The sequence below is a fragment of the Pipistrellus kuhlii genome, unplaced genomic scaffold (genome assembly GCF_014108245.1).
Source record: "Pipistrellus kuhlii isolate mPipKuh1 unplaced genomic scaffold, mPipKuh1.p scaffold_m20_p_5, whole genome shotgun sequence".
NCBI classification, from domain to species: domain Eukaryota; kingdom Metazoa; phylum Chordata; class Mammalia; order Chiroptera; family Vespertilionidae; genus Pipistrellus; species Pipistrellus kuhlii.
Window position 1 is genome coordinate 56,143,148 of NW_023425551.1, and position 25,949 is coordinate 56,169,096.

At 37.3% G+C, this 25,949-nt stretch overlaps 2 protein-coding genes and 1 long non-coding RNA gene across 40 annotated transcripts in view; 1 reads left to right on the forward strand and 2 right to left on the reverse strand.

The window, feature by feature from the left end:
• The first annotated feature begins 1,818 nt into the window (after positions 1–1,818).
• On the forward strand, positions 1,819–2,477 carry LOC118705075. Its single transcript, XR_004983593.1, has 2 exons — positions 1,819–1,944; positions 2,179–2,477. It is a non-coding gene; the product is annotated as an uncharacterized LOC118705075 (long non-coding RNA).
• Positions 2,217–7,956, reverse strand: SDHAF4 (succinate dehydrogenase complex assembly factor 4). The gene is made up of 3 exons (XM_036413289.2): positions 7,677–7,956; positions 2,781–2,936; positions 2,217–2,629 (listed from the first exon to the last, which is right to left on the reverse strand). Exons 1-3 carry the CDS (start codon positions 7,939–7,941, stop codon positions 2,520–2,522), a joined length of 531 nt encoding a protein of 176 aa, XP_036269182.2. The 5' UTR covers positions 7,942–7,956; the 3' UTR covers positions 2,217–2,519.
• Positions 7,957–11,570: 3,614 nt separating this feature from the next.
• FAM135A (family with sequence similarity 135 member A) overlaps positions 11,571–25,949 on the reverse strand; it is an 88,391-nt gene continuing 74,012 nt past the window's right edge. For 34 of the 38 annotated variants that reach the window (XM_036413277.2, XM_036413275.2, XM_036413269.2 and 31 more), the window contains 2 exons: positions 15,235–15,348; positions 11,571–12,783 (listed from right to left, as the gene is read on the reverse strand). In XM_036413277.2, the coding sequence (XP_036269170.1) occupies positions 12,578–12,783; positions 15,235–15,348 (320 nt within the window). In that variant the 3' untranslated portion in view covers positions 11,571–12,577. The remainder of the gene's footprint in view (positions 12,784–15,234; positions 15,349–25,949) is intronic. The other 4 variants (XM_036413263.2, XR_006740092.1, XM_036413260.2 and 1 more) reach the window with 4 other exon arrangements.

Consider the following 25,949-nt stretch of genomic DNA (forward strand, 5'->3'; position numbering starts at 1 on the left):
ATAGTCCACTGCATTCTGTCTATAGGTTTTGCAAGCTTTCTTCCTAATTTAAGTGTAGCCTGAGGCTTCTGAAGGCCAATCTCTGTAGCTGAGTGAGGCCACAAAACAGCAAAGGAGGCCTTAGGGGGAGGGGGGGGGGCCAGGAGTTCCCATCCTTCCTTCACCCCAAATCTGTAAACTGGACTTGACTTCTCCTGACCCAGTTAGTTATCCAAAGGCCACAGGGGTAGGACCTAATGAGTCATCAGAACCAAGCTGGTCAATTCTAAGCACTGCTTTTTTCATATTTGCCCTCTGTACTTGAATTTCATGTTTCACAAATGAATATATATATCATCAGTTCACCTATGCAAATAATCACTAATTTTCCAACCAATGGCTTTTTAATACTTTTTATACTCATATAAAACAATTTCAACTCAAGTACAGTCAAACCTCATTTTTCAAATGTCTCCTATATTGAACAATTCCATTCTCAACCAAGTTGTTCACAGAAAAAATGTCCCAGTTGTCTAACTGACAACCCTTTCAAACTGATACCTCAGCATGACAAAAAGTGTCTCTCAGTCAACAAAGGAGAAAATGCTTTTGTGTCTGGGGAAATAAAAGATTAGCACAATTTTAAAACATAAAAAGGCCATCAAGAATGCTAATGTTGCCAAGGGTGTGAAAGAAACAATGATCAGAGACCAGTGAAGAGGTAGAAACACTGCTGTTCATTTAAGGAAAAGCAGGTAGCCAGTGACAGCCATTTTGGAGGCAGTGATATATGAACAAGAAAAGATGCTAAAAAAAAAAAAAAGCTGCATGCTGACCTAAAAGACTACCCTGGACTGAGTGTTGAAAGTGATGTATTTGCCCTAACCAGTTTGGTTCAGTGGATAGAGTGTCAGCCTGCAGACTGAAGGGTCCCACGTTCTATTCCGGTCAAGGGAATGTACCTTGATTGCAGGCACATACCCATATGGGGTGTACAGGAAGCAGCTAATTGATGTTTCTCTCTCATCAATGTTTCCAACTCTCTGTCCCTCTCCATTCCTCTCTGTAAAAAAACAAAAAAATATATTTAAAAAAGAAAAGGAAAAAAAAAGGAAAGTGATTTGTTTAAAGCTAGTAGGGGATGGTTCGATAAATATAAGAAAAACAGTGTTCACTTATAGACTAAACAGTGTATTAGACATGTACTGTATATAAAAAAGGTTAAAACAGAATCATTTTAGGGTCTGGAACAGATTACTTCAATTTACATTATTTCTTTTGTTGTTTGGTTAATCCTCACCTGAGGATATTTCCCCACTGATTTTGAGAGAGAGTGGAAAGGAGAGAAACATCGACAGGAGAGACACATGCCCTGACCAGGGTTGGGGATTGAACCTGCAATCCAGGCATGTGCCTTTGACCAAAACTGAACATGGGACCCTTCAGGCCGATACTCCTCTGCTGAGCCAAACCAACTACGGCTTACATTAATCCTAATGGGAAAAAATGATTCGGTTTTCAAACAAATAGCTTCTGCAACAAATTAACTTTAAGAACAGAGGTTCCACTATATTTCAAATTTCAGTTTCTTAATCCCCCCCCCCCCCCCCCCCCAGCCACCCCCCCTACACACACATCTTGCAGGAAGCCTAGAGACTTGGCAAAGTACACTCACGACTTAAGGACTAACATTACTGAGAGGTACATGCTATGTACTGTGCCAAGTGGTTTTCAGGTTTTTATTCACTGAATCTCAACTGCTCAGTGTGGTAGAACTAATTTTATTTCCAACTTACACATACAGACACTAGAACAGAGAAATTAAATAACTTACCCAAGGTCACATAGCTAGTAAGTAGTAGAAGCAGGATTTGTACCCAAGTAATTTGGCTCCAAGTTAAAGACTCTCTGTTATTACTGTGGCTTTCTTAGATATAATGTACTACTTAACTCACTTTTAAAAAAGTCAATATCAGCATCAAACAGAATGTAAAATTACAGCAGGAAGGTTAGGGAGAGGTGGGGGAGATAAGAGATCAACCGAAAGACTTGTGTACATGCATATAAGCATAACCAATGGACGCAAAACTCTGAGGTGCGGTGAGGGCATGTATGGGGGGGGCAATGGTAAGATGTATACATATATCTAATAAAAAAAATGAAATAAAAAAAAATGAAAAAAATATAAAAAATAAAAAGTCAGTATCATCTAGCACAAGGCAATACAATCATTTTTAAAAAGTTGCTTTATTTACATTTGCATTTTATAAGCGGCTGATTAAACTAAGACATGATGAAAGAAGTGTACAATTCTAATCATCACTTATATATTCCAATACATTTAAGTTAAAATTAATATGTTAATGCAGAAATATTTTCCGTTTCCTAACTTATGGCAGCATATTTTCTTCCAAAGCCATCATGTACTAGTGTACTTTTAAATACATTATAGAAATTAGAATATTAAAGGATATGCAGCAGAAATAAATTAATTCAGATGTGTGTATTCAGAAAAAGATAGAGATTAAAGAATATGCGGCTTAAAAATCAATACAGCGTCCTTTTCGTTCCCAGTCTCCATATCGGGTAGGTTCTGGGCCCCTGGGTCCACCTCTTTCTTCGGTCACAGGATTAACGTCATCTGGAAATCCTGAAGATGTGAACAAAGCAGTCAATAGAGACAGGAAAAGCAGTATGGTCAATTTTGAAGACAAGGTTGCTCAGTTATGCAATTAAGAGGCTGGACACCATGACTGAGCTACCGTGCAGTCTTGAAATGTGAGCAGCTTTACTGTACTTACTGGTCAGTGGTTCTTTCTCTAAATGGGTATCATCTTCTGGTGCATCAAAACGGCCTTGTGGTAAGTTTGGCTTCTTTAGGGGTTGTTTGGTGGGCTCAGACTTTTCTCCTTGAGAAGAACTTGTTTTCCTCAAAGAATGACACAGAAGGGGGGATCCTAGCAGAGTGATGATAGTGGAAAAATAGAAGCTGTTCATTTATTTTACTTTTAAAATTTAGTAATTTTACTGAATTTGTTTTTAGTTTATACATTCACATTTGTCAATTTTCAAAAAGTAGAAAGGCACATACAGTGAAAATTCTTCCCTCAGTCCATATTTTCCAGACAACCATTTCCTCTCCTTGGAGGCAACCATTGTTATCAGTGTGAAAACAAGAGCTTTGAAATGAGCTGGTTAACCATTATCAAAACAGTAGAATCAGTTTTAAATACTGATTCCTGTCTGAATGGAGATGCAGAAAAAGAAGCCCCTTGTGATATTTTGAAGCCACTGGGCTGACCACATCTTTGTTATACACTCTCTGCGTGGCACATATCCCCCCCTCCACACCAAGAGGGGCATCTTACTGTAAAGGGGGCCCACGTTGAAGTACTCTGACATATGGCAAAGCAAAAGCAAATTCTCTGAGGAGAAATAATTTTTCAATCCATTTCTCATGAAAGTCTCACAGAATCCCAGAAATTCTGGAGCCGAAGAACTCAATAATGAAATGAGGAATGTATGAGATCGCACGGGAAATAGAGCAGTCCAGATGGAAGAGAGAATTAACAACCTTAAAGGGAGAAACCTAGCAATGACCCAGGAAGATGAAAAGAGAGAACTAAGAGGTTTGGGTTTTTTTTTTGTTTTTTTTTAATGAAAGAACTCTATCTCACTACATCAGAGGGAGCAACATAAGGGTAACAGGTATATCAGAAGGAGAAGAAAAAAAGGGAACAGAGAGCCTACTAAAAGAAATAATTGATAAGAATTTCCCAAGCCCATGGAAAGAATAGAACTTTCAAATAGAGAACACCTAATTATAACAATCCAAAAAGATGTTTTCCGAGACACATTTTCCAAGACACATTTTATTGAAACTATCAAAAATTAATGACAAAGAAAGAATTCTCAAAGCAGCCAGTGAAAACAAGACTGTACCATTCAAAGGAAACCCTATTAAACCATCATCAGATTGCTCAATAGAAACATTGCAAGATAGGAGAAAGTGGAAGGAAATCTTCAAAATATTTTTTTAAATATACGTTTATTCCTGGTCAGGGCACATGCCCAGGTTGCGGGCTTGATCTCTAGTGTGGCGAGTGGAGGAGGCATCCGATCAATGGTTCTCTCTCATCATTGCTGTTTCTCTCTCTCTCCCTCTCCCTTCTCTCTGAAGTCAATACAAATTTTATATATATATATATATATTTAAAAAGCTGAGGTTCATTTACATTACTGAAAGATCTCTTACCCTTTAAGACAGCATGGAGGGACCCGGAGGGTATTATGCTAAGCAAAATAAGCCAGAGAAAGACAAGACTCGCATGATCTCTCTCACATGTGGAATCTAAAAAACAAAATGAACTGAAGAACAAAATAGATCCAGAGATATAAAACATGGAACAGACTGTAGAATCTCAGAAATAAGGCAGGATGGGTGAGTGGATGGGATGAGATTAACCAAATAACTTATATACACATATGCATAACCCATGGACAAAGACAACAGTGCAGTGAATTCAGGCCTGGAATGGAAGGTGGGTTTTGGATAGAAGTGGCCAGTGGGGGGGGGGGGGGGGGGCAGACATTCATAATACTTGCAACAATAAAGATTTTTAAAAAATTGAGCAGTATTAATCAAATCCCAACAGGAATTTTATTTATTTTTAAAAAGAATTTGATATGAAAAGCAGATACCCGAGAATAGACACTTCTGAAAAATCAAGATAAGAGGTCTTACCCTACTAGATATCGAGATAAATTACGAAGGTAAGGTTATTAAAGGCAGGTGGCATCAGTACATGAACAGACAAATACAGTAATGCAACTGAAAAGAGTCAAAGAAATAAACTCAGGAATATGTATAGTTGAGGCCTGATGCAAGAAACTTGTGCAAGAGTAGGCCTTCCTTCCCCTGGCTGCTGGCACCGGCTTCCCTCTGGCCCCAGCTTCGTCCAGAATGACGTCCGGTCTAATTAGTATGATATGCTTTTATTATTATAGAGGATTATATATATACATATATACATAATACATACATAATATATAAAATGTAAACTTGATGTATTTTATTTATTTATTTAAATTAGGGACTTATTTTTTTAAATATATTTTTACTTCAGAGAGAAAGGGAGAGGGAGAGAAACATCAATGATGAGAATCACTGATCTGCTGCCTCCTGCGGATCCCCTCAGCCTGCAACCCAGGTATGTGCCCTTGACCGGAATTGAGTTCAGGACCCTATAGTTCGCAGGCTGATGCTCTATCCACTGAGTCAAACTAGCTAGGGCTACATGTAAACTTGATTTATGAATAGCTGGTAACATATCAGTTCGAGAAAGGGACCTGGGACAACTGGTTATTGCTATGAAAAAAAATGAAATTGGTTTCCTGCCTTACACCATACACAAAAATCAATTCCTGGTTAAAACAAAACAAAACAAAACAAAAAAAAAAAGGTTTAAGTATAAAAGACAAGACTATAGAGCTTTCAGAAGAAAATATAGAAAAATATATTTATGACTTTAGGGTAGAAAAGACTTTATTAGACAAGATCACAAAGCACTGACAATAAAAGAATAATAAGATTAAAATAATGAATCAAGACATTTTTGAAGCTGTGTGATTGTACATACAGATTCATTGCTGTATTCCGTCTACTGTCTTACATGACTTAAAAAAAACAGACACCATACAAGTCACAAAAACAGCTCACAAACTGAGGTATTTGCTACTTACAAAACTAAAAAAGGGCCAAAACAGGTTTGGCTCAGTGGTAGAGCGTCGGTCTGCGGACTGAAAGGTCCCAGGTTCAATTCCAGTCAAGGGCATGTACATTGGTTGCAGGCACATCCCCGGTGGGGGGTGTGCAAGAGGCAGCTGGTTGATTTTTCTTTCTCATCGACGTTTCTAGCTCTCTCTCTCTCTCCCTTCCTCTCTGTGAAAAATCAATAAAATATATTTAAAAAAAACACCAAAAAACTAAAAAAGGCTTAGTATTAAAATATGTGGAAAATATAAATAAGACAAACAATCCATGAAGAAAACAAAGATATTTCAGAACAAAACTAACAGTTTGAAAGATTTTTAATTTATCTCACCATAGGGAAGCAAAATCGCAGTAAGATACTATTTCAGCATCCTACAGTCACACAAAAATGAAAATTTCTGATGATATCAAGTGTGGGCAAGTATGTGGAGCAACAGGAATTCATATTCTTCTGGTAGAAATGTAAGCTGCCAGTAAGAATGGACAATGAATGCCTTTATAACTGGCATCGTACTGTAAAATTGGACAGATCTATACCTTATGTCCCAGGAATTCCATTCCTTGCACGAGAGCACCAATCCTATATAATAAAGAGGTAATATGCCAATTGACCATCAGGCCCTTGCACCAGATGGCCACCACAAGTTGGTGGCAGGGGAGGACATTTGGGGGCGATCAGGCCAGCAAGGAAACAGGCATCCATCAAGCTGGCAGAAGAGTCGTTAGGTGGTGGTGAGGCTGGCAGGCAGGTGAGCATTTGGGAGCCAGCAATCCGATTGTGGGAGGGATGTCCAACTGCTGGTTTAGGCCCGATCTAAATGGGCAGTCAGACATCCCCTGAAGGATCCCAGACTGGAGAGGGTGCAGGCTCTCCCACCCGCTCCCAGCATGAATTTCGTGCACCCAGCCCCTAGTAACATATAAGAATGTGTAGCAACCAAACCTGGTGTTTCTAGAATTATCCAAATGCTCATTGAGGAGAATGGAAGAATGTATGATATGTTTTCATAATTGAGCAAATAACTACAACCTCTAACATCACTATGGATGAATCTCAAAATACAGTTAAAAAAAGCAAGTAAAATAAAACAGAAAAAGGGTTGTTGTGTGAACACAACAAAATGTTAGTGTTATTACCTTGGAGTTTGGATAACGTGGGGCTTTCACTTTTTATATTATTCATTCTGGACCATTTAAAATTTTTACTCTTAATAAATTATATGCTTGGGGAGAAATGATTACAGAAAGGAAAACCAGCTGCATAGAAACTTGGGACCCACGAGTACGAGGGGCAGTAATCCTGTTTCCAATTTACACATTTCCTCCCAGATGTCCTAAATTAAAACTATGCTTAGCATACATACTCTGTGGGTTAAGTCTGTACTACACTGAGAAAATGTCCAACCAAAAGGGACTAAGAAATACCGGTTTTCACTGCCAGTATCCATACTTTCCCTGCATTAACAATTCCTAGCTGCATCCCATTTTCATTATTTATTTGCCTGTGGCCCGCTTCTGCACTTTTCCAATTTTTTTTTCATAGTGTAAACTGCACAAATCCTCTGTGATGTAAATAAATAACTACACGAATGACTCCCATTCCCGAAGGGCCCACTTCTGCCACAAGCACGGGTTTAGTGCGCTGAGCAAGTCCCCCAATACGCCACCGGGAACGTTTGCTGGGGTCCCCGGGTCAGAGCAGCGCCCGGAGGAAGGGGGCGGCCGGCGGGAAGGGCGTAGGGATCGTCCCGCTCCGGTCCCAGCCCCGAGGGCCCAGCCGCCCGCACCCGCCGGGGCCGAGCGGAGTGACCGAGGAGCTCGGCGGCCTTCCGCACCCTCTAACGCCGCCGACACATCGGCTTCCCCTTCCTCGCGGCGCCGGGGACCCCGCCCGCGACCCCGGCTCCGGGGCCGGGCGCCTTACTTGCCGTTCTCCACGCTGTAGCCGGCGCGCGACCTACAAACCCCGCGGCGGCCATGGCGCGGACTCCCTCCTGTAGGAGGCGGGACTGCGTGAGTCCGGTGGGCGGGGGCCTACGTGAGTGGGCGGGGCCTCCTCGTGGGCGGGGCTTCCGACCTCCCGCGTTCGGAGTCAAGAGCCTTTGGCTCAGGGTTTTTGTAGACAAAGGAGGCCCGGAGGGACCGCAGCCCAAATTACTCCGAAGCCCGTGGTAATTAAACCCCCACATCGTGGCTGAAGTGGGATGAGGCAATAATTTCGTTTATATATCTAAATCTAAGGGACTAGGTCTCTAGTATACAAAGATTGAGCATCTTTTACCCTTTTCCCTCAGTGCTCCCTCTCGGTTACTTTTTAATCTATTGTTTAGTGAACTCCTCATTCGTCAGTCATTAACCAAATGACCTGAAAGATGAGTTTTGAGTGAAGTACAGAGCAAGGAAAAGCTTTACGTCTGGTCCAGGCTGCTGTGAAAGGAGTCCTGCCAATTGGCCCCTTAAGTTCCAACAGTTCCAATTTGTTGGGAGCATATGTGGCAGACCAGGAGGCTTCATGTAACCCGTGGAAGTCTTTTTAAAAAAATTTATTTTATTTTAGAGAGAAAGGAAGAGAGAGGGAGAGAGAGAAGCATTGATGGCAGAGAGGAACATCCATGGGCTGCCTCCTGCATGCTCCCTATTGGGGGTGGAGCCCAAAACAGGGAGAGGGGGTGGTGGGGTGAAGGGGAGATGTGCCCTCACCAAGAATGGAACCAGGGACCTCTTGGTGCATGGGTCAATGCTCAACCACTGAGTCTCACTGGCCAAGCTGGAAGTCTTAACAGAATTATAGTATAGAGCTCCAGACTTTGTCTGACCACTTGACGTCAGGTGGCTATGCAATCTGAGTTTCCCAACATGAACTGGTTATTATCTTGTTATCTGGTCCTTTTAGATTTTTTTTTTTTTTTTTTTTTTTTACTAAGAGGAAGTGGTTTATACAGAACAGGGCCAGAGACCCCTCCCCCCCAAACAAACAAACAAAACAAACCACAGCCAATTTTCATTAGCATACTTTTGACCCAGAGCTAATATCTACAGTTTAACAAGGAGTTCCTTGTGTGAGAAAAAAACCCTCAAAGATGGATTACAGCCCTAACCTGTTTGGCTCACTGGATAGAGCATCGGCTGGCAGATTGAAAGGTCCCAGGTTTGATTCTGGTCAAGGGCATGTATCGATAACTGGGTTGCAGGCATATCCCCAGCAGGAAGTGTGCAGGAAGCAACTGATCAATGTCTCTTTCTCATTGATGTTTCTCTCTATCCCTCTCCCTTCCTCTCTGTAAAAAAAAAGCAATTATATATATTTTAAAGATGGATTACAGATGAGTTTGCTCAATGCACTGACCCAGTTGGCAAGGGACTGGCTTTGGCTTTTAAAGATCCATTTATGAGAGACCCTCAGGAACAGCAGCGAGGGGGAAAAAATTCTCCTGGAGGGCCGAAGGTTATCTTGTAATTTGTCTGGAAGAAGATATGATATTTCCTGGGCACTGATTTAGTCAAGTGGTAAGGGACTGGGAAAAGGCTTTGGGATACTTCTGTGGAATTGGACCTCTCATAATGGCCCCAAAGCATAAGAATATTTTGATCTGACTGAATGCTCAAAAAAGGTTCTCATTGCCAAAGGGCTCTTAATCAGAACAAGTTTACTTAATTGCTAACATACTATACCAAAATTTTATGGCTTAAAAAAACTTATTCTCTCCCACTTTTTGTGCATCAGGAATCCAGGTGCCAGAGTGCCTCTGGCTCTACCTCTTAAATGAGGTTACAGTCAAGCTGTTAGCTGCAGTTCCAGCCTCATATGGAGGCATGACTAGGAGAGGGATCTGCTTCCAAACTCACTCTCATGATTGTTGGCAGGGTGTTTCAGTTGAACTACATGCCTCCTTTAGTTCTTTGCTATGTGGGCTTCTCCAAAGGTCATCTCATAACAGAGAAGCTGCTTTTTCCATAGAATGAACAAATAAGAGGAAAGGGGGAGGCGTGTTTTGATCAAGACGAGAGACAGTCATTTTGAACCTCATCTCAGAAGTGACATCTATCACTTTTGCTGTATTCTAGCATGAGAAATAAACTAGATCCATCCCACTCTCAAAGTGGGGGGGGGGGGGTTACACAAGGGGTGAATACAGGCAGGTGGGGTTTTTTGAAGGCCATTTTGGAGGCTATCGCAATGACCCACTCTGTAGACAAGAGTCTCCTCCCACCAGTTTTCAGAGGCATCAATGCCATCAGAAATATAAAAAACCCCCAGGTCTTTTTGAGATTGGAACATGGCTCTGATTTTGCTCATCTAGCTTCCTTTATTTTCTACTGTTTACCAGAGCTGGTTCTCCAGCATTTCCATCAATTCTAAGAGCTGCCTAATATTCTTCTTAAGTTTATCTTATTTTCTGTTGTTTTAACCAAGAATCCATATTGGTATACCCTATATAATAATAGCCTAATATGCTAAGTGTCCGGTAGACCAGTTGGCCACTCAACCAATTGAAGTATAATATACTGATATGCTAAGGCCACTTAAATGCTTGCTATGATGTGCACTGACCACCAGGGGGCAGTTGCTCTGATTGGTCGGTTAGATTGCTGCTGGGTCCGGCAGATCAGGACTGAGCCAGATGAACCAGACACACTCTGGAGCCCTCCCCAGCCCTGATCATGCACCATGGGGTCCCTCAACCTGACCTGCACCCTCTCACAATCCAGGACTCCTCTGGGGATGTCAGAGAGCCGGTTTTGGCCTGATGGCGTTATGAACGGTGGCTATGATGCGCATTGACCACCAGGGGGAAGATGCTCAACACAGGAGCTGCCCCCTGGTGAACAGTGAGCTCCCACAGGAGAAGTGCTGCTCAGCCAGAAGCCGGGCTCACAGCTGGTGAGTGCAGCAGCAGTGGCGGGAGACTCCTGCCTCTGTCAGCACTAAGGATGTCCAACTGATGGCTGATGAACCCCCGAGTGCATGGATTTCATGCACCAGGCCTCTAGTGTTTTAATATACTTCAATCTCTAAAAGACAATTATTCTGTTTCAGATAATCATTCCCCAACCCACTCCTGCAATCTGAATTTGGAGGTGAATAGCATATAATAGTTTCCCTGGTGATCCAGAAGTAAAGTTTGTTACATTTTTGAACCATGATTATGGATAGGCTTTTAAAACTGTATTAATACAACCAATAACCAATTAACCAACCATGATCATAAGAGCCATCTACCCTTAAATACAATTATATGATTATGAGTAAAAAGAATCCTTTGATTATCCTGGAAGAGATTATTCAAACTTAGAAATAAGCATGGCATTTCAAATTCAGGGTCAAGATACGTGAAGATGAGAAATATGTGTGGCAAAACTGCATGATAGATAATACATATATTTACATTTTCCAGTTACAATGCACTTGGTATATTATTGCTTAGTCATTTCATTGAATTTTCAAGTACTTTTTAAAAAGTAAAGATTTATGGAGAGCAATCAATGAAATACTGTATAATATATGCAAAAGTTGTAAGTTATAAAAATACTTTACAAAAGCTATGTTATATAATCATACTGGCCTATAATTAATATATTCAATTATAAATAAAAATATACCTCTAGTATTCTGAAAATAAGCAAGTGTTTTTTAGCTGTTCCTCTAGTCATTTGTTCATTTATTAACACCAGAGGCAATGACACAATGCTAAAAATAAACATGCATCAATTATACAATACATACTTACAAAAACCTTACGTTTAATCACAACTGGTGAATAATGCAAGCAGACCTTCTATCCACCTTAGTGCACTATGATTTTCGCAAGTAAAACAATAAAGGAAAACAAAATTTAATGCTGTTCAGCACCTTTAGTAAAGTCTTATCATCTCCATATCAAAAACATTTGCATCTGTATCACCAAACATGTAAAGTTAGTTATTTTGTTCTATTTTTAACATGAATTATTTTATTTACATCACTCTATAGTTCAACAAAATTTAACAATATTTAAAAATTATCTAAATTCATAAAAGTATTTCATAAATTTCAACATGTAATTATTATGTACAGAAGTCCATGAAAAAAGTTAAAAGAAATGTAGTCAGAAAGTTCAAGCAACATTACCAAATTTAACAAAATTCCAACTAAAGGCATTCAAACATTCAAAAATCTCTAGATGTTGCTAACATGAACATGAAAAGTTCCAGTAATAAAAGGCAATGTGAGAAACAATGTTGAAATCACCAGTAGAAAATATATTTTAATAGGCATGACATATGTTTTAATAGTAGTAATGAATTTTTGTAGAAAACTTTTATAACATTGTCACTACCTACCTCATTTGGTGGGGCTGAAGAATTGATTAAAAAAAAATATTTTAGCAGCCATAATTTTATTTCCAGTTAAAACATAGTAAAATGTTAAAAGTAAAATTTGTAATTAACTAAATATACCCAATACTAGAAAATTTAAAATTCCATGCTGTTCTAGCAATCATGGCCTCGAGTATGATGTGTCTGAATATATGGACTGTGGAAAGCCAATAATAATCAGACATACATATGGGCTTAAAGTTTCACTGAAATACTTATGTAGCAAAATATATTAAAAAGTAATAGAAAAGTAAAAAGATAAAATTTAAAAAATATTGCACAGCCATGTTACCTATAAAGTAAAGTTGATGTTTAAAAAGCACTAAATATGGATGATATAAATTATCTTCCATATAAAAAGGTATAAATATTTCTTAGAACTTACCAACATCTATAGTTTAAATATAATACATTATTTGAATCATTGTTGAATGAGGTAATTGTTAAGTATCTTAACAATGTTTTATCCTACTGGAAATATTTGAGAGCAGCAACCAGAAAGAATTTCTCTAAAAATATTTCTGAATCAAGAACAGCTATATGTGCAGCTCTCCCAATGAGTGAGTCAGCTGTATTAGGCAATGCGTTGATGACATTATATCGAACCAAATTACAGTCCTTGCTTTGCAAAATTGGGCGAAGCAAATTGTGGATCATTTCTGAATAGATCTGTCCTATGGAAAAAGAGAAAAAGTAAAATTAGTTCACATGATTAACTGAAAAATATTCTATGCTATTGTATTTTAAAACTTTAATATATATATATAATTTCAGAGAGGAAGAGAGAGAAACATGAATGATGAGAGAGAATCATGATTGGCTGCCTCCTGCATGCCCCCCTAGGGGATCGAGCCTGCAATGGCTCACTGGGAATGGAACCATGATCTCCTGGTTCTTAGGTCAAACACTGAGCCACACCGGTTGGACTCTATGCCTAGTTTAGTATAATTTATAAAATTTAGTTACTTTATTTCTATTTAAAGTAGAAAAAGTTGTCCATGTCTATGTGTCATATATATATTTTTTGCTTAATCCCTTCACCTTTTCCCACTCAGCTCCCCAATCTTCCTCCCCTGATGTATTTATATCTTTGTTTCTATTGTTTGTTAAATTATTATTTTTTATTATATTATACTTTAAACCTGTATGGTTTTATTAATCAATATCACCTCAGTCGATTCAATAAAAAAAGTATTAAATGTTATTTTGAAAGATTTTATTTTCCTTTAATTATCATTTTTGAGACAGTTTTAAAGAAAACATGATTCCATTATTTACCTAGCCAAGTAAAAATAACATATTTATTATACATAATTCTTTCCAATTTAATATTTTTAATTCAAAGCAATAAATATAACAGAGCAAATAGTTTTCTTCAACATTAAGTCTCCTATGATTCATTAAATCATGAAAAGGTAGCCATGCTGAGACATTTTGATAAGGCAAAATTTAAAACTTGTCTACAGCAAGTTTCCACAGCAGTTGACATTTCCCCACATATTTCCACAATACAGGGATCGGTAAAAGTAGGTTAATAATAATAAATAATACAATAATTAATAGATAAATAATAATAAAGTAATTAAGGAATAAATAATACAAAAAATAAACTGTTCGTGTACTCACAACTGTAAACCTACTTTCGCCCATCCCTGTATTTTGAGAAGAATGCCAACTTTCTATACTAGTCGAAGAACAATGTGAGTTTGGCTCAAAGATCAAAGAGGATCCTTTTATTCTGCTCTGAGTATTTATTTAATTCTTGGTTATGCTTTTAATTCTAAAGTTATGCTTCTTTCTCTCTCTTTTTGGTTAATTCTTATAATGGACTTATTGAGGTCATGCTAAGCATAAAAGATCAAAGTTAGATATGTATGCACATAAAAACACAAACTACTTATAAGGAGCAAAACAGTTGTTAATGCTTATGCATTACTATATTACTAACAGATGAGTGCTAACACATATCCACAGAACCTATAAATTTTAGAAAGGCAGGTATTACATTTTGGAGGAGAGGCAGATAGGAATGAAAAGGCAATCATATATAGAAGTACAATTAGAGAAAGGAGAAGTATTTTAGAGGAAGATTAATATCAGATAGATTCACAGACAACCTCTTCTCTTAGTTTTCACTGCTAGTCAAGTTGGATTTCTGGTTTCAAGCTATTTAAAAATTATTCTTACATAGGAAGAAATCCAAACCTCTATTAGATTTTCCCTGTCCCCCAGCGGCAAAACAAAGGACATTTATCTAGTTTTAGTGACCCATCTGAATAAATCTCTTCTAAATTTTTGTCCAAAGTGGACTCTTGCTATGACAGAAGTAAAAACACATACACACACAAGTTATTCTGATGTCTCCAAATACTAAGAAAATATGTTAAATGAGCAGAGAGCCAGCACCCTGCTAGGCAAGTCTAATACCAATGTATCTAAGAGTCTCTGCCTAAAGAAGCTATTCACTGTCATAATGTTTAAGAATTTGTTTAAAATTAACCTTATTCCAAAAAAGGAACAGAGGCAACACAGAGGTAACACCCAAGTTCTTATCCTAAGCCTATAATTAACCACCAGGGACTTTGTATACTACACTTAGCATCTCTGGGCCCCAGTTACAAAGTGAGCAAACAGGACCGAAGTTTCCTTCTGGCGGCAAATAGCTATGATTTCTTTTGTTATTCAAAATTAGCAGAAGAATAAATAAATACATTCTTCATCAGCCACTATCAATAAAGTGGTGCAACTCCCTGTTGCCATTTGAGGTACAAAACAAAGGTTCAGATCAACATGTAGCTTGACCATTACCCCAATCACCAGTCCCAATAATCCTGAAGAAATCAAAGTACAAATTGTTTATGAGGCAGCAAAATGGAGAAGCATTTGTAATTAGATGAGCTATTTCATAAGAACTATTACTGTTTCACTGGTAGAAACAACTGATGTGGTGGGAGCAAAGAAAGGAAGAAAAATGGAGGAAGGATAGCTGTTAATATCAGTGGGTGGTCAACGAAGTAAAAGAAAAAAGAAGGATGAGACGAAGAAGAAAATGACAACAAGAAACGTTTGGGAGAAAACTCAGGTATAGCTATAACTCTTCAAAATACTTATAATGACTTTGTTACCTGACTGTTTGTCCTTTAAAGCTGTTTTACACATTTCAATGCGGGCAGAGTGATAAGGAACATAACGATCCTGCAGAGATCCCACTAGCACAACATTTTTGAAATAATGAAGCCCTGTGAAAAGAAAATACCAATTATAATGCAATAATTAACCAGATTTAGGACTTATTATTTTAAAAGTCTAGTTTTATTTTTAAAATGTATTTATTTATTTTAGAGCTAGGAAGAAAGAGGGGTAGAGACAGAAACACCAATGAGAGAGAAACATGGATGGCTGCCTCCTGCAAGCCCCCTACTGGGAATGGAGGAATCAAACCGGTAATATATTGCTTCATGGGCCAAGGCTCAACCACTAAGCCACAACAGTTGGACTAGTAGCATACTAAGTGACCAAAATATTTTATTTCCTCAGTAGCACTGTTTATGGTTTTTAAAATACCTACTGAATTTTCTCTAAATATCTATATATTACCTAAGCTTCATTTATGTAGTGTATGTGCTCATATGAGACGTGTTTTTGCAGAGTGAAAGCAAGGATTGTGGTGTGGTGGTATGAGCGATGGGGAGAAATTAGATATGGTGGACTAAAATTCCATAGGAAATATTTCACATTCTTACTTTTTAAAGGATATTTCTCAATATTTAGTAATATTTCCCATGAAACCTATATTCTTCCTTTAAAAACAAATGAAACATATGAATTCATTTAAAGCTTTTTAACTTTTTTATTTCACTCTTGCCTAATGTTCACATTTTTTCCTTACTTAAATATGATGTCAAGAGGATACATACTTTGATTTTTTTTTTTAAGTAATAATAATAATGGGCTTCATGACCTGTCAGATTCCTTTATTTTTATATTCTATTAAACTAAGTGATTTGTGATATTAACTAAGTACTGAAACTATGTTCTTAACCACTTATTGTGGTTAATGTTCCAGTTTTACTATTTGTCTCAGACTAGTAAGAAATAAACATTTTATGTGATTATTAAATAACATACAAATCAATAATGGCAATACATTACAATTAGAGTGTGTAGTGTATACAATTTTGTTTCTGGAATGTTCCAGATTAAAATTTTGATACTTCTTGTCCACTGAAATTCATATTTTTAAATAAACCAACTGTGGGAACTATTGTGGATCCAGAATAAAGGAAGCCTTTGTAACTAAGGGTCCTAATAATGAGAAGACTATAGATCCCCGTTCAGCCTGTTGAGACTGTATATAACCTTTATACCAAATATAAGACCATTTTCTTTTTCCCCCCCCCACAATGAGGAGATAACAGCAATTTAAGTATAGAAAATTCAAGGGATATAAGTAAAATAAACATCTACAATAGGAATTCAATTACACAATCATATTTTAAGGATATTAAGAAAAATTGATTTCCCCCTCCATTTTCACATTTCATGAGACAAATTCATTCTACTTTGGCTCCATTTGACAGCAATGTCTTCATCAGCAATTAGTGCTACTTTAGGAATTATCTACGTATCTTAGAGCAGATAGATCTTCAAAGTGGTATACATTTACCCCATAGGTAATTTAAGACTCTCTTAATTTGGAGGTGAGCGATAATTGTAAAGGTGTATAAAGTCCAAAGACAGGTTGATTGATATTTTAAAAATGGGAGATATTATAGTGGTTTGCTACTGACAAGAATAATCTGTACAAAAGAGAAAATTGATGTGAGAGAGGGATGGGGCAGCTATTAAGCCAAGGTTTTAAATAAGCAGGGGTAGATGGGCATGAATAGCTTTAAGGAAACTGATTTCCAAAATCCAACTTCCATATGAGCACTTTTCTATAAATGGCTTGTCCTGCTCCCACATTACAAGAAAAATATATTTCTCCAATTTATTTCAGATTTTATCATGATGTATAGCCTTGGGGCACACATCTTCCATAAATCGAATTAAAATAATCTTTATATTTTTATGACGACATATTTACAGTAAATATGTACAACTGGATATGTTAAAAACATATCCTCTGCAACTATTTCAAATGATAGTAACCCTAAAATTTTATTAGGGGGTATACACTTTTGCAAAAAATTTTTAGTGGTTAAATGAGCCAAACATGTGAAAACCGTCCTACTATATGTCATTACTTCCAAGTGGTTTTTGATACTGCACTTTGTAAATCTAAGTATGCTGCTGTTACTGAAATTTTATCCCAAGTTGCATGAAACTAGTCATATAACAAAACAATTAGCTTCTTTATTTATCTAAAAGGTATATATATGTATACTCCATAAAGGGCTACCATATTGCACAATTTTAGGGGCATAATTCATACCACACTCTGCATAAATAATACTACTTGGAGCTGTGCATTCCATAGTCTATGCTTAATAACGTTCATTTTTATTTTTTCCTATTTTTCCTTAAACTGCCAGCATCTTCTATCCCCTCTTCACTCTTGCTTTCTATTTCACTGAGAATATGATAGAAAAGAACTTCCACATACTCCCACCTTAACACAAACCCACTTACCATACCTGTACTTTCATGTTCTGCCTTCACCCTAGCTCCTTCTGATGAACTGTTCATGCTCCCACCTCAGGCTAGCCTTTTTTAAAAAAATTTCTTTATTGATTAAGGTATCACATATTTGTCCTCAACCCTCATTCCAACCCCCATTCCAACCCCCACTCCTCCCCACTCATGCCCCCATCCCCTATTGTCCTTGACATTGGTTAGGCTCATATGTGTGCACATAAGTCCGTTGGTTGATCTCTCCCTTTTATCCCCAACCTCTCTTTGAGGTCCAACAGTCTAACCCATGGCTCCTTATCTCTGGATCTGTTCTTGTTCATCAGTCTATGTTGTTCACCATTTCCCCTAGATGAGTGAGATCATGTCCTACTGGAAATATACTTATAATAAAACATGAGACAAGCAATAATCGTTTAGCCCTTATACTTGTATGCTAGTATCCCTCCTGCTTATTTAAGGCTATGACTCTAGTAGCTTTCCCATCCCCCTCTTACATTAGTTTTCTCTTTTGTATAGATCATTCTTATCAGTAGCAAAACATTATAATCTCTTCCATTAAAAAAAAAAATCAATCAACCTGTCTTTGGACTTTATACAACATTACAATTACCCCTCACCCTCAAATCCTTTTAAAAAATATATATATTTTATTGATTTTTTTATAGAGAGGGAGAGAGAGAGCTAGAAACATCGATGAGAGAGAGACATCGACCACCTGCCTCCTGCACATCCCACACCAGGGAGGTGCCCGCAACCAATGTACATGCCGTTGACCAGAATCGAACCTGGGACCTTTCAGTCCACAGACTGACGCTCTATCCACTAAGCCAAACCGGTTTCGGCTCACCTCCAATTTCTTGGTACATCTTTATTTATATAGTTATATCATAAAAATAGTAGGCATTACATTTAAAAATTACATTAAATATGCTTTTCAAAATAATAGCTTTTTGCAGAGAATATGATATACTTTAAAATATATATCTAAAATATATATATTTATATATATATTTATATATAGATATATATACATATATATTTATTGAGTTTGGAGAGGGAGAGAAAGACAGAAACATCAATGATGAGAGAATTACTGCTCGACTGCCTCCCACACCTCCCCCACTGGGGATCGAGCCCACAACCCGGGCATATTCCTTGACTGGGAATCAAACCATGATCTTCTGGTTCATAGGTTGACGCTCAATCATTGATTCAGCTAGTTTGGTTGATATACTTCTATAGAGAAATGACACTCAGGTTGAGAATCACTGCTTTAGACTGACATCCTTGAGGGAAGTGTCTATGTCTCCCCAAGTTCAGGCATCTCAATGGAAGAAAGGTAAAATCAATAATGATTAGATTGAGGACATTTCTTTTTTTTAAAAATTGATTTTTAGAGAAAGAGGAGGGGAGAGGGGGAGAGAGAAACATTGGATCAGCTGCCTCCTGCACACCCCCTACTGGAGTTGGATCTTGTAACCCATTAAGTGCCCTGACTGGGAATCAAACCTGCAACCTCTCAGTGCATGGGACCAACTCAGCCACACTGATGGGGCTAGTTGAGGGAATTTCTAAGACACTTTAAAGTGTTAGATTCCATGATGATGAAATAGAATAAAAGATCCTAATTCTATCCTAGCTGGTTTGGCTCAGTGGATAGAATGTTGGCCTACAGACTGATGGGTCCCTGGTTCGATTCCGGTCAAAGGCTCGAGGGCTTGATCCCCAGTAGGGGGTGTGCAAGAGGCAATGATTCTCTCATCATTGATGTTTCTATCTCTCGTTCCCTTTCTCTCTGAATTCAATAAAAATATATTTTAAAAAAGATCTTAATACTGATATAAATATATTGTCATATTTTGAAATGTGATTCCTAAGACAGTACTTTATTTTTAAAATGTATTTTAAATTTAGTAATCAATCTATCTCAATAGTTTTCAACATAAATACTAAAAATGTACTTTTGTTTAGATGATTTGATTTTGTGTTATCCAAGAACCAAGTTAGTTAAATAGATTGTGACTCTTTTTGAATCTTTGGGTTTCAATTCCTTGAAATTGTTTTGGCTGGAGAAGGCACAAACTCAACGTGAAACATGGTAGGCTCAGAGTCTCAATGGGAAGTAAGGGAATAGATAATCTGAGTTGAAGTCCATCTAATAAAAATGTCTGGAGTTTTTTTATTTTATTTTGAAAGCTTTTTATTCTAGGTTCATCTTCTCTGCACCTACACTGATTCTACAATACCTGCTCAAAGATGACCTAGTTAACGACCTTCAGGTTAGCACTTCCCTCACCCCTAAAGTGGCTAATTTTTGGGTGAAGTTACATCTAACTTGTGAAAGTAACAAGATTTTCACCATCTACAAAATGAAATAGAATTTAAAAAGTTTTAAAAATAATTTAGTTTACTTTTCAAGATTACCAAGAAAAAGATTAAAGTAAATCGTCAATATTTTTCTGTACTGTGTAATAACATGATTTATTATATATGAACACTGTAAGAGTGATAAGTTTCATTTTCATTATTATAGTCTTCCTAATACTTTTGATGTCTCATTTTTTTCTGAAACTTTAATGTTTTAAAGCAATTCATATTGATTCATTTTATCTACTTTTTGAAATTGGCTAAAGCCCTGGTTGTTTTGCATATTAAAGGACTTTTAGCAGAGTCTAGAGACATTTTTGTTGTCACACTGTGGACTGGGGGTTTTAAGAGTGCATGTTTTACTGGTATTTTGTGGGTAGAGGCCAGGGATGCTAAATATACCTACTATAATGCATAGGACAATGCATGATGACAAAGAATTATCCAGCCAAAATGTCAATAGTGCTGAAACTAAGAAAACCTTGTACTCATAAAACGGAATCTAAGCAATATTAAACTATTCTTATTATTACTTATTTTAAATACTATGTTAGATAGAATTTGCTTCCTAAAATGTTAGCTGATGCTGATTCGTTCCCATATTTTCAGAAACAAAATATAAATGTTATTTACAAATCAAGTGATACCTAATATTAAACACCCCTAGAATCTACTGGAAGAGAAAATTATCTTGAGCCACAGTAGCACAGCAGGAAGCTCCTTTATTTGTCAGAAAACAACCAGTGGTAAAGAGAATCTAAGCAGATGTTTTTGGGAAGACCTTAAAAGGATAGTATGTTTTTGTAAGTTTCAACATGAATAGATTCTTTTCTGGCTGTATTTGAGCCCTTATAATGGAATGTACAAGTGCCCATGATCCTTGTCTCTATGTAATCTTGACTACTTCACCATTGGTGTCACCTAATATATATATAATATTCATTTACCTTCCACATTGCTCTAGTTCCTTCATCTAAGACTTTGCACCTTTCACAGAGTGAAACCGTAAAAGAGAAATCACCACTAGGACTTTTTGTTTAAAAACACCTAATAATCACATTTTGGTTACTTAAAACGGTTATGTAAACATTGTTCTATGCTTTTTTGTTTTACTTATGTTTCTAATGTGACCCATATATTTCTACATTGTGAATAAAGTAATTATATGTATGTTAGAGGCCCGGTGTATGAAATTCATTCACTTGGGGGTTCCCTCAGCCTGGCCTGTGCCCTCTTGCAGTCCGGGAGCCCTTGGGGGATGTCTGACTGCTGCAGTGGCAAGAGAGGCTCCCGCCACTACCTCTGCACTGGCCAGCCATGACCACAGCTTCTGGCTGAGCAGCGAGCCCCCTGTGGGAGCACACTGACCACCAGGGGGCAGCTCCTCCATTAAGTGTCTGCCCTCTGGTGTTCAGTGTGCGTTTTGGCAACCGGTCTTTCACCATTTGGTGAATTTTCATATTATCCTTTTATTATACAGGATAGAATATACAGTGTAATAATTTCCTAGGAATTGACTACTCATTTCTCACAATTCTCTAAATGACAAAAAAGGGAGGAGGGGGACATGGCTCAAAACAAACTTGCTCCAACCCCTGTGATAATGTTATAATTTAAAAATCAATATTTGTTGATATTTAAAACTGCAATTAGAAATAGCCTCTAAAGAGAAATCATGTAATGAAAATATACATTAATGGCTTAACATAACATGGCTTGAACCATGCTTGAATGCTTGCTTACTCTGTGACCTGCAGCAAATCACTCAACCTCTCTATGACTCAGTGTCCTAATCTGTAGAATGGGGACAATAATAGTACTACTTCATAAAGCTAAATCAGCTAATATGTTTAGTATGCTTAAGTGGTATCTGGAATATAGAAATGTATGTGTCAGCTATTATTTGTTCCAATATTTTAGTATTATTTACTGCACTGGTCATTATTAGAAAAAAAAAACAGTCTTCTTTCATGTTATAGTCCAATAATATTAATTGAATTCAGGCATATATTAATAAACTTATATTTGGGTATAAGTAGAAATCTTAAAACATGACAACAATTTTCATAAGTCATTTGAATAATTTTTATGGCTGGAAAAATAGACATTTAGATGAGCTGATATTTTGCTGTTAATCCTCACTCAAGGATACTTTTTTCATTGATTTTTAGAGAGAGTGGAAGGGAGGGGGGAGAGACAGAGAGAAACATCTCTGTGAGAGAGAAATATCAATTAGTTGCTTCCGGCATGCACCTGAGGCCAGGGGTTGAGCCTGCAACCAAAGTACATGCCTTTGACTGGAATTGAACCTCCAACCCTCAATCTACGGGCTGATGCTCTAACCATTGAGCCAAATCAACCAGGCCTACTTGAGCTGATTTTTAAAAATTTTGTTAAAATATTTCCTAAAATAGATTCATGTGAGCAAATTTCTATTATCTAAAACACTAATATTATTTTAGTTCAGACACTTCTTCATTTAGAGCTATTTTTACTGTTTAACATTTATTGAGTTTTAATGCTATTCAGAATGGTAATTGTTTACATGCATTACCTCAAGTAATCTTTAACAGTCTTGTAAGGAAGATATTATTATTCCCATTCTACCAATGAAGAAACTAAGCTTATTTAGATTAAGTAACCTAGTCAGTGTTTCAACCAGAACTAATACCTATGTGTACCTTCAAGTTTGGCTGTTACATAGTGTTAGGCTGGTACAACCAGAAGCGAGGTGAGAATCTTGCCATACATTATAAATCAAATAATAAATTAATAACTTATAAGCAAAAGTTTTAACTATTCCTTTAGAAATAACTCAAGTGCAAAAGACCTACTCATATCTATTAATAATTATAATCTTAATTAGAGGCCCAGTGCATGGGAGGGGAAAGGGGAAGCTCCCTCAGCCCGGCCTGCACCCTCTCATAATCCGGAACCCCTTGGGGATGTCTGACTGCCGGTTAAGGCCTGCCTGTGGGATCGTCCCTAACCCCTCTGCCTGCCTGCCCCTGCCTAACTGCCTCTGCCTTGGCCCCTGCTGCTGCAGCTTCATCCCAAAGGACGTCCAGAATAATGTCCGGAATGACATCTGGAAGGTCGTTTGGCTGGCTGTCTGGTCTAATTAGCAGATTATGCTTTTATTATTATAGATCATACAAATCTGTTTGGATGAAGAATGCCATGGAGTATATAATTTTTGTACGATTTTATAGTTATGTTTTTATTTTATTTTTATTATAGTAGTACATATATCTCCTTTTTGTTTTTATTTTCTTATGTTGCTAATTAAATTTTACTTTGTAAAATGCACAAACCCTGGGAAACATTTATATTTAATTTTACCTTTCATATATTTCCTTACCCATTAGGAGCAGTGGTAAAAACTTCACACTACACAAAATGGTTCTAGTTAGTGTAAGTTTTTCTCACATGAGAACTATACACTATATTTAAAATTAAGGATTTTTATAAGAATATCTTATAGTTTTACTGATCATATATATATTTCTGTACACTGTAAGAAACTTATTGTTGATCTGTACCTTTAGAAACAAGGTCATAAAACTCAACTTATAAAAAGTTTCTTTCATTGATTCTAATAACAGACAATCCATGAAATAACCATCCCTGATTTTTTATCATATTAATAACAACATTTAAGGTAGAATCCTGAAAGGCTAAAGCAGGACTCAAATGAAGTAGCTATATTCAATTACTAAATCTGTCCAGTGTTCATATCAAATGTTTTAAGAGCAGGATGGAAGATAAAGGATAGATTTAAAAGACCAAAGATTAAGTTTATACAGTCAAGTTACTTCAGACTTGGAACTATCAGTCACCAATACACAGATTTGATTTTCAGCTTACCATATATCTGACCTGCTTTTGGATACTGAAAATAATATTGAGAAGATCACTCATTAATTCAATGGATTTATACCAAACAACTATTAGGAAGAACTATAGTAAATTCTAAGTGTATATATATATGAAGGGTGGAAAGGGTTGTTACAGCAAATCCTATTTAAAGAAAGGAAGATAAGATATATAAAAATGAGGCACATCAGATAAACTGTAAGGAGTATGACAAAATAGGTTCATATATAATATTAATAGGAATTCAGAGATATTAGCAATCTTGGGCTGTGGGACACAAAGAATCTTAGGCTGTGGAATCAAAGATGGCATTGAGGTGTTTCAAACCATGTAATTTAGAAGATAGAGTGCCCCTTAAAAAAGGATGAAAAAAGTGATTGCAAAAGAAGACAATATGTTCAGTAGTAAACATATTTAATTTAATATGTAAGTAGAGATGTCTAGCAGGCCAATGAGGATAGGAATTCATTGATGAAGTAAATCCTGGAAATAAAAGATTTGAGATATAAAGGCATATATTAGGTACTCTGAGAGCAGAGTAGCATTGAATCAGAGAGCATCAAGAAAAGCTTTTGATAGTAAGTGGTGCTTGACTTTAACTTTAGTTTTGAAAAGAAGGGCAAACACATCAGGAGAAACAGTAGTAGAAAAAGTATGGGTAAACATAAAGAAGCATAAAACATGTGTGGTATGACTAAAGAAAAGGATGTGTATGTGGGAAGAGTAAGATAGTAAGCAATTAAAATAAGTAGGGACCAGATTATAAAGGATTCAATGCCCTAAGCCTTAGGATTTAAACTTAAATTTAAAAGTTGCAAGGTATTATGAAAAGATTTTCAAATAGGAGCAATATAGTCTGATTTAATTTTTAGGAGATAATTTCATCTCATAAGGAAGTGAGACTGGAGAGAAGGGGTCATACAGGAGGCAGGGTAACCAGTCTGGAGGCCACAGCAATAACCTAATAAGTAAAAAGTGATGGAGGTTGAATGAGAGCTGTGGCAAAGAAAAGAAAGAGAAGCTAAAGAAAGCTGAATGTTTCAGGGCTTGATAACTCCATAGATATGAGGAGAAAGGGAGAAATTGGAGTCTGGAACAACTTTTAAGTTTCAGTCTGGGTAGATGATAATGGTGCCATTCCTATAGTTGTAAAATCCAGAGAATTAAATCTGAGTTGAAAGAGGGGGTGTCTGAAGCATCTGAGGTACCCATCCTTTAATAAAGAGGGAATATGCAAATTGACCATCACTCTGCCACAAAGATGGCTGCGCCTATAGCAGGGGTGGGGTTTCCTTAACATAAGATGGCTGCACCCACAGCAGAGGCTGAGTTCCGGTTATGAACCTTAACGAGCAATCAGCAGGGGACCTGAGGCTGCGCCTTCCACCCCCCGCCCAGCGGGGCTTGATGGGGGACCTCAGGACATGCTCCCCTTCCCGGAAGGGCTTGACGGGAGACCTCAGGCCACACCGCCCATCCTGGCACCAGGTCAGAGGACCTGAGGCTGGACCCCCCCATGGTGGGGCTTGACAAAGGTGAGACTGGCCAGGTCTGGATCTAGCCCAATTTGGGGAAAAGGGGAAGGGACCAGCCAAGTCTGGGTCTCGTGCAATTTTAAAGCCTACGTGGATGGGTGGGGACTTGACTGTGGGTCCTTTGGTGTGTCCCAGACTCTGACAGGAGAAAGGTTTTAATATACATTTTACAAATTTTCTTTCATCTCTGACATTTCTATTATAGAAAAAGGGCAAATAGCAATATTAAAATATTTCTTCTAATTAATCCTCTTTTAATTTGCATGAATTTCATGCACCAGGACAATTACTAGTTTAGTTATTGACATTTAAGTGAGTATATTCAGTATATTGGGTTTAGTAGGCCGTAGGGATACAATATCTGAGCAGTGCCAATCGTGAAGAAGATGGATATGAAATGATACTATCAAAGGAGAATGTACAGAGTG